The sequence below is a fragment of the Acanthisitta chloris genome, unplaced genomic scaffold (assembly GCF_000695815.1).
Source record: "Acanthisitta chloris isolate BGI_N310 unplaced genomic scaffold, ASM69581v1 scaffold8969, whole genome shotgun sequence".
NCBI classification, from domain to species: Eukaryota; Metazoa; Chordata; class Aves; order Passeriformes; family Acanthisittidae; genus Acanthisitta; species Acanthisitta chloris.
The window spans coordinates 4561-12921 of NW_008691935.1; the positions used below are offsets into that span (position 1 = coordinate 4561).

Consider the following 8361-nt stretch of genomic DNA (forward strand, 5'->3'; position numbering starts at 1 on the left):
CAAGGCATCGCGGTTTTTCCCTCTGTATTATCAGGGTGTTCAAACCCTTCAGGCACTTAAATTTCTGGGATTTGATGTAATTCCTTCTTTCCCAATTCCCTGAGAGCAGTCACTGGGGTGAGGATGGAGGAGCTTCCCTCTTCTCCTGTTCTCTCCAGGATTCCTTGGCTTTTCCGCAGCTCCAGCTCTGAGCTGCCCTGTGCCACGGGGAAGGATGGTGGGGGCTGGCCTTGGGATTGGGGAGAGCAAATTCCCATCTTGCCACAGGGAATATCCTGCAGGAAGGCAGGAACTGATCCTGGGTCTGTGTTCCCAGGAACATCCTTTATCCCCCTGCAGGAGGATCTTGCATGTGTCTGAGCCCCTTCCACCCTTCCAGTGCCCTCCAGTCCCTTCCCAGTGCTGTCCAGGATATCCTGGAGATCAACTGGATGAAGTAATTTGTTGAACACATGACTAAACATCTTTTCACCCCTTCCAGGGATTTCCTTCCCCGTGGCTCTGGAATCGTCACGCGTCGGCCTCTCATCCTGCAGCTCATCTTCTCCAAGACAGGTATGGGGGTGGGAAACATGGAGTTCCATTGACCTTTGTCCCAGCGAGCTGTTCATGGAGTTGCCAGTGGTTTCTGGGGCCCAGGAGCTGAGGGGGATTGGGAAACGGGGGATTGGGAAATGTCAGTGGCGGCAGTTGGTCGGTGAGGTATCCGGGATGAGTGATAAGATGTGCAGGATGAGAGATAAGGACACCTGGATGATAAGGTTTCCTGGGTAGGGTGTTCCAGGCCTGGAAGAGGGGTGGAAGGGCGAGGCAGGGCCAGGGTTTCCCCGTGAGGGAAGGAGGAAGGAAGTGATTGCACCATCCTGACCACAGCGAGTCATGGCCCCAGAGCTGTTGAAATATTTTTTGCCAGGGTGGCTGAGGATCCCAGTGTCTGCAGGGACACAAAGCTTCTGCCATGCATGGGCTGCCTGGTGTCAGGGAATCATGGAATGGTTTGGGTTGGAAAAGCCTTGGAGCCCTTTCTCCTGGCACTGGCAAGGCCACCACTCACCTGTGTCCCTGAGGGACACATCCACAGGTTTTGGGCACTTCCAGGGACAGTGACTCCCCCCTGCCTTGGGCAGCTTGTGCCAGGGCTGGAAAACCCTTTACAGGGAGGAAGTTTTGCCCAAATCCAACCTAAACCTTCCTTGGTGCAACTTGAGGCCTCTCACGCTGTCACCTGGGTGAAGGGACCAACCCCCTCCTGGCTCCACCCTCCTTCCAGGGTTTTGTCAGGAGCCAGAAGGTTCCCCAGAGCTTCCGTTTTTCAAGCTCAGCCCCCGCAACTCTCCTTAGCTGCTCCCACAAGTTCTCCAGACCCTTCTCCGTGTCCTCCAGATCCTTCTCCATGTTCCCTAGACACCAGTGCAGATCTCTCTGTCACCTCCTGGCTTCCCTGTCCTGTGCCGAAAGTGCCAAATATTCTTTGCTGCTAACATCCATTTCCTGATCCCTTCCAGAATATGCCGAGTTCTTGCACTGCAAATCCAAGAAGTTCACGGACTTCGACGAGGTGCGGCAGGAGATCGAAGCGGAAACTGACCGTGTCACAGGCACCAACAAGGGCATCTCCCCCATCCCCATCAACCTCCGCGTCTACTCCCCGCACGGTGAGGGAATCCTCTGCCCTGGGATGCCTCCGGGTGGGAAGTCTCCAGGAAAGAGGAAAATTGAGGATGTGCAGATGCATCCTAAAGGCCACAGTGGTTGCTCCGTGTGTCCAGTGGGTCTTACGTTGGCCTGGGGGTTGCTGGGGGCCCCCCTGGGGTGAATCCATCAGGAACCTCCCTTCAGAGGGGCTGTTACTGTGTGGATCCATCGGCAGATCTGCAGGGATCCGTCTGCTGGGCCCTTCACCCTGATCTGTGTCCTCCCAGTGCTGAACCTGACGCTGATCGATCTCCCGGGGATCACCAAGGTGCCGGTGGGGGATCAGCCGCAGGACATCGAGTTCCAGATCAAGGACATGATCCTGCAGTTCATCAGTCGGGAGAGCAGCCTCATCCTGGCTGTCACGCCGGCCAACATGGACCTGGCCAACTCCGACGCGCTCAAGATGGCCAAGGAAGTTGATCCTCAGGGTAAGGGGGATGTGGAATTTCTCCGTGCCTGGATTGTGCTGGGTTCAGAGGGGTGAAGTGTCAGTGGCCATCATGGCACAGTCTGGTGCCTGGATTTGGTGCCAGAGGAGCTTCTCTTCCCGACTCATCCTCCTTTTCCACCTTCTAGTTCTCCTCTCCATCCTGTAGCAGTGCCTGATTTTGATGCCAGTGGAGCTTCTCTTCCCACATCCTCTTCCTCACCCTCCTCTCTGTCCCTGGCAGTCACAGCAGGGCCGGGAATTCCACTCCAGGCCATGGGTCCCTCTTGGGTTGTGCCCTCCTTGCCACTTGTTTTGGTCGTGATTAATTGGGGTTAATTGATTGCCTGTTGGGCTGCCGCAGGCCTGCGGACGATCGGAGTCATCACCAAGCTGGACCTGATGGATGAAGGCACTGACGCGCGGGATGTGCTGGAGAATAAGCTGCTGCCCTTGCGGAGAGGTACAGCAAGGCATGCATCCTCGAGTCACTCCGTGTCCTCCCGTGCCTCTCCATGTTCTCGTGTGTCCCTCTGTGTCCTCTCCATGTCCTGTGTCCCCACCACCTCCTCCGTATCCTCTGATGGGGACAGTGTAGCCATTCCGAGCTAGCTGGGAACCCTGGCTCTCCCCACTGCTGCACTTCAGGATCTGTCCCCGCCCTGAGCCCCATGTCATGCCCCTGCAGGGTACATCGGGGTGGTAAACCGCAGCCAGAAGGACATCGATGGGAAGAAGGACATCCGAGCCGCGCTGGCGGCCGAGCGGAAGTTCTTCCTGTCACACCCGGCGTATCGGCACATGGCTGACCGCATGGGCACCCCTCACCTCCAGAAAGTCCTCAACCAGGTGGGCAGGGCCCTTCTTGATGTTCATCCCACCTGGAAAAGTGATGTTCCGGCCTCCCAGCTCACTTCTTTCTGTGCCTTCGCAGCAACTGACCAACCACATCCGGGAGACACTGCCCTCGCTGCGGAGCAAGCTCCAGAGCCAGCTGCTTTCCCTGGAAAAGGAGGTGGAGGAGTACAAGAACTTCCGCCCTGATGATCCCACAAGGAAAACCAAAGCTTTGCTGCAGTAGGTTCCTCTGGCTCCAGGCTGCGTTCCCAGTCTTGGGAACAGTTATCTGTGCCCATCCCTAACCTGCCCATGTCCTCCCAGACCCCAGAAAAAGTGGGACTTTTGGGCCCACTCAATCCCTGTTTTCTCCCCAGGATGGTCCAGCAGTTCGGTGTGGACTTCGAGAAGCGAATCGAAGGTTCAGGAGACCAGGTGGACACACTGGAGCTCTCTGGGGGGGCCAGGATTAACAGGATTTTCCATGAGAGATTCCCTTTTGAGCTCGTGAAGGTGAGGTTGGCACAGAGGGTGACAGTGCTCCCATGGATTTGGGTTGGATGGGCTGAGCTCGCTCTCCCTCAGAGCCCCCTGGTGTGTCCCCCTTCCCAGAGGTATTTCCAGAGGGAGGGAATATTATCCTGGAGCCGCTGCTAGGCTCGGAAGAGGTGTGGCCCATCTGCTTCAGCTCTGGGCATGGAACAAGGAAGTTGGGGAGAAAGATTGCATGGCAGGGGCTGGAAAAATGAGCCAGCAGCGTCCCCAGGAGTCCAAGGTGGCCAGACAGGCTCTGGGCTGGGCAGTCCTGGGTGGATCGTTTGTGCTCCAGGAGTGACTCCTCCCCTTCTCCCTCGCAGATGGAATTTGACGAGAAGGATTTGAGGCGAGAGATCAGCTACGCCATCAAGAACATCCATGGGGTGAGGCAAGTATCTGGAGCAGGAAGGAGGGAATGGCTCTCCAGAGGTATCCGGGGTCGCTCCCAGCTGATGTCCTGTTTTCCCGGCGGCTCCCAGAACGGGGCTGTTCACACCAGACCTGGCGTTCGAGGCCATCGTCAAGAAGCAGGTGGTGAAGCTGAAGGAACCTTGTCTGAAGTGTGTGGACCTTGTGATTCAGGAGCTCATCAACACCGTGCGCCAGTGCACCAGTAAGGTACTGCTTGCACCAGTATTGCACCAGTAACAACATTGTGCCAATGCACCAATATCACACCAGTATCGCACCAGTAACACCAGTAACAACACTGTGCGCCAGTGTACCAGTAAGGTACTGCTTGCACCAATATCGCACCAGTAACACCAGTAACAACACTGTGCCAGTGCACCAATATCACGTGAGTATCACACCAGTAACATCAGTATCGCACCAGTAACAACACTGTGTGCCAGTACACCAGTATCGCACCAGTAACATCAGTATCGCACCAGTAACACCAGTAACAGCACTGTGTGCCAGTGCACCAGTATCGCATCAGTATCACACCAGTATTGCACCAGTAATATCAGTATCGCACCAGTAACACCAGTAACAACACTGTGTGCCAGTGCACCAGTAAGGGACTGCTCACACCAGTATCGCACCAATAACACCAGTATCGTACCACTAGCACCGGTAACAACACTGTGTGCCTGTACACCAGTAAGGTTCTGCTCACAGCAGAATCGTACCAGTAACACCAGTAACAACACTGTGCACCAGTAAGGGACTGCTCGCACCAGTCACACCAGTAACACCAGTAAGGGACTGGCTGCACCAGTACGACCAGTAAGTGATTTGCTGTACCAGTAAGGGACATTCCAGCCCGTTCCCTGCCAGCAGAAGGGAATCTGGAGTCCCATTGTGACCTGTGCCTCGCCTGCTCCCAAAAATCCATGTGTTGGTAAAATCTGGGAGCCAGTTGGGCATTTCCAGGCTTTGCCTGCCGTTTCCTGTCGTGGGATCCTCCCTTGAGAGGAGCAGATTGGATGCTCCATCCCAGTGCTGGCAGCATCCCGGGTGGCTCAGGATTTTGGGAATCCCTGTGACACTCGCTCCCCTGGGACAGTGGGATGGCAAATCTCATGGATTCACCTGTTTGGCATTGCCTCTGAGGCTCCCGGGAATTCGGTCAGATTTCGTGGGGAGAATCGAGTCTGTCCCTTTTCCTCCCTCCAAGCTGTGTCCTCCTGGCAGAGCCAGTGCTGGTCCCCATGTCCCTGCCTGTCCCCATCCCCCTCTCCGTGGATCCCTCCGGAGCGCTGGGGCTGCCACGGGCCCATCTGCAGCGGTTTTTCCCCGGCCTTCTCCCTCTCTTTTCAGCTCGGTTCCTACCCCAGGTTACGGGAGGAGACGGAGCGAATTGTCACCACACACATCCGGGAGAGGGAGGGAAAAACCAAGGACCAGGTGAGCTCCCCCCATCCTGCAGTTCCCGCTGTGCCTCCGGCATCTCCCAGTCACCCCCGTCCCCCTCGTGCATCCCTGGGGCTCTGGCATGGCTCCCAGGGGATTCCTAACCCTCCCTAACCTGGGATTCCTTCAGATCCTGCTGCTGATTGACATCGAACTCTCCTACATCAACACCAACCACGAAGACTTCATCGGATTTGCCAAGTAAGTCCTTTTCCAGGGAGATAAGTCCCAAATTCTCCATAAATGAGGCTCATGGTCCCATCCCCAGCCTGTGGGGGTCGTGTTATCCTTTGGGATCACCGGTGGGAAAGCTGTGAGTGTCCCGTGTGCCATCCACACCAGCACCTTTGGCACCCAGTTCTCTCAGATCTGGGATACAGGAGCTCTGCTTCTCCGTGTGCCACCGCCCAGCCCGAGCACTGGGAAGAGCCGGAATGGGGATGTCCTGCCTTGGGCACAGGAACCTGGGGCCACTTGGATGAGTTCTGGTGGTTCAGGCTGTTGGAATGACCCTCATCCCATCCCCTGGAGCTGTAACGGAGCAGGAATTGCTCCCTGTCCTCTGTCCCTCCTCATCCTCTCCCTGCTGCCTTCCCTTGGCTGCTCCTAGAGGAAGGCTGGCTTTCTCCTACCCCAAACCAGCCAGGAACCTTGTAGAAGCTCCCAGAACTCTGGCACACAGGTGCTCGGAGCCCACACCTCCTCCTGCTCCTGAAATTCCCACATTCTTCCTCCTGTTTTCTCTTTTCCCCCTTTTTTTTGTCTGTCTCTGCTTTCCACCTCCGGTCACATTCCTTCCTCTTCTGCTCTCTGCTGTTTTTCATTGGATCCATGACCTCTCTCTGTCTCTCCGGATCCCCTCCCACCACAGCTGTTTCACTGAGCAGCACGTAGCGACCGGGTGGGTACTGGCAGCAGCAGCCCGGGAGCTTCCCTCTGGAGCTGGGAGCTGGGAGCTTGCCCTTGGATTTGGGAGCTGGGGAGCTTCTCCTCCCAGTCAGCTTTGGAACTGGGAGCCAGGGAGCTTCTCCTCCCAGTTCAGCTTTGGAATTGGGAGCCTGGGGAGCTTTTCGTCTGGAGCTGGAAGCCAGGGAGTTTTTCCTCCTAGTTCAGCTTTGGATCTGGGAGCCTGGAACTTCTCCTCAGCCACCAGAGTGCATCCTGCTCTGGCTCGGGCCAGGCACCTGGAGCATCTGAGCCTAGTGATTAGGGAGGAACTGTCAGGATCAGGGCAGGCAGAGAAGTGTTTCCCAAATCCCGACTGGTCAGGGATGCCATCCCATTGCTCCTTTCCCAGGGATGGGCCCCCTTTCCCTGGGACAGGCCCCCCTGTTAGTGCTTGTGAACTGCTGCTCCGGGGTGTCCCGGTGGGATTCTAACTGTTCTCCCGGATTTTGTTCCCGCTCCTGACTAACGGTTCCGCCCCGCTCCACCCCGTCCCCTCGGTGCTCAGGAGAGACAGGTAGCTTTCCCTCTGGTGCAGGTAATGCTCCCGATCCGGGGGGAATTAGGCCTCTCGGTGCTCGGGGTGCAGCGGCTCGGCTGGGGTCACCACCAGAATTCCCTTGGGAATCAGCAGCTGCTGCTGATCTGCTTGGTGTTTCCTCTCCTGCAAGTTACCACCTTCTCCCTGCGGATTTGCATCCTGGGAATATGGTCCATGAGGAAGGAGATCCCGGTGTCCGGGTTGGGAGTCCCGTCCCCCCTCTGCACTCGGTCCTGGGCAAACCTCGGGAAGGGGCTCTGGAGTTCCATCTGATGGGCTTCCCCTTTGGATCGGCTCTTCCTTACGGCGTTCTGGGCGGGAAGTGTGTGGTGGCCATCGCTTGGCTTTCCCTTCTCTGCCTGAACATCCCCTTTTCCCCCATTTTCCAGTGCGCAGCAGAGGAACACACAGACCAACAAGAAGAGAGTGATCCCAAACCAGGTACAGCAGCAGTTTCCGACCTTCCTGCTCCTCCTGCTCCTGGCAGGGCTGGCTCTCCAGGATATCCCCTTCGGAGCTCAGGAAGCAGGATCCAAGTCGATCCATAAGCTTATATTTAAGGCTGGGTTTGGAGACAGGAAAACCAAGCTCTGGGACAGGGTGGGAGCTGCATTCCCAGCTGAAACCAGCGGGATTTGGGACAGACTGGGGGGGAGGTGCTACTGGGGGACCCATCCCAGCCCTGGGGGTGGGAGCAAGGGGACAGGGGCCACAAGGACACCGGGATGTCCTGGGAGCTGTGTCCCCCCCAGTCCTGGCTCATGGGGTCCAGGGATAGGGCCAGGGATGGGGATGCCACCGGAATGTCCTGGGAGCTGTGTCCCTCCCCAGTCCTGACACATCGGGGCCAGGGATAGGGATAAGGATAGGGATGGGGAGGCCACCGGAATGTCCTGGGAGCTGTGTCCTTCCCCAGTCCTGACTCATGGGGGCCAGGGATAGGGAACGGGATGGGGAGGACACCGGGATGTCCTGGGAGCTGTGTGCCCCCCAGTCCTGGCTTACAGGGCATGGGGACCACCAGGACACAGCCGTGTCCCCCCATTCCTCCTGCTCTCGAGGGGTGTTGGGGGTCCCGGAGGGCTGTGCCCCTCCCCTGGTGCCAGGCCCTCACTCCCTCCGGAAGGCTGCTCCGAGGGATTAACGCTGGGAATGATCATTAATAGCATGTAACGGGTTTTCTTCTGCTGTTTTTCTGCTCTTTCCTCCATTTTTGTGCTTCCTGCTCTCTCCCTCTTCCCGTCACTTTGTCCCCTTCCTTCTCCTGTCTCTTCATCCTGCTTTTTTGTCTTTTTCCCCCTTAATTTTGCACACCTAAAGGGGGAGATCCTGGTAAGTACCACGGAGCGGGATAGTGCTAGGACAACGCCCGGCGAGGCCACGGCCCTGTCAGGAATCACATCCCAAAAACGCTGCCCCTTGCTTCCCAGGATGGAGTATGCTGGTGGGAGAGGGGGGACGGGATTCCCAGAGGGAGCAGCTGGAAACTGGTGGAAATTGGCTTTGTCCCCTCTGTGGG

At 57.1% G+C, this 8361-nt stretch overlaps 1 protein-coding gene across 1 annotated transcript in view; it reads left to right on the forward strand.

Annotated features, from left to right (window-relative positions):
* Positions 1 to 481: 481 nt before the first annotated feature.
* The window catches only part of LOC103809589 (dynamin-2), a gene marked incomplete at both ends in the record, with an annotated part of 10263 nt that continues 2383 nt past the window's right edge, over positions 482 to 8361 (forward strand). Inside the window, 13 exons of the mRNA XM_009082430.1 lie at positions 482 to 555; positions 1506 to 1655; positions 1923 to 2126; positions 2490 to 2588; positions 2814 to 2974; positions 3060 to 3202; positions 3340 to 3475; positions 3820 to 3887; positions 3979 to 4117; positions 5264 to 5350; positions 5487 to 5557; positions 7232 to 7283; positions 8163 to 8174. Of these exons, the coding sequence (XP_009080678.1) occupies positions 482 to 555; positions 1506 to 1655; positions 1923 to 2126; positions 2490 to 2588; positions 2814 to 2974; positions 3060 to 3202; positions 3340 to 3475; positions 3820 to 3887; positions 3979 to 4117; positions 5264 to 5350; positions 5487 to 5557; positions 7232 to 7283; positions 8163 to 8174 (1396 nt within the window). The remainder of the gene's footprint in view (positions 556 to 1505; positions 1656 to 1922; positions 2127 to 2489; positions 2589 to 2813; positions 2975 to 3059; positions 3203 to 3339; positions 3476 to 3819; positions 3888 to 3978; positions 4118 to 5263; positions 5351 to 5486; positions 5558 to 7231; positions 7284 to 8162; positions 8175 to 8361) is intronic.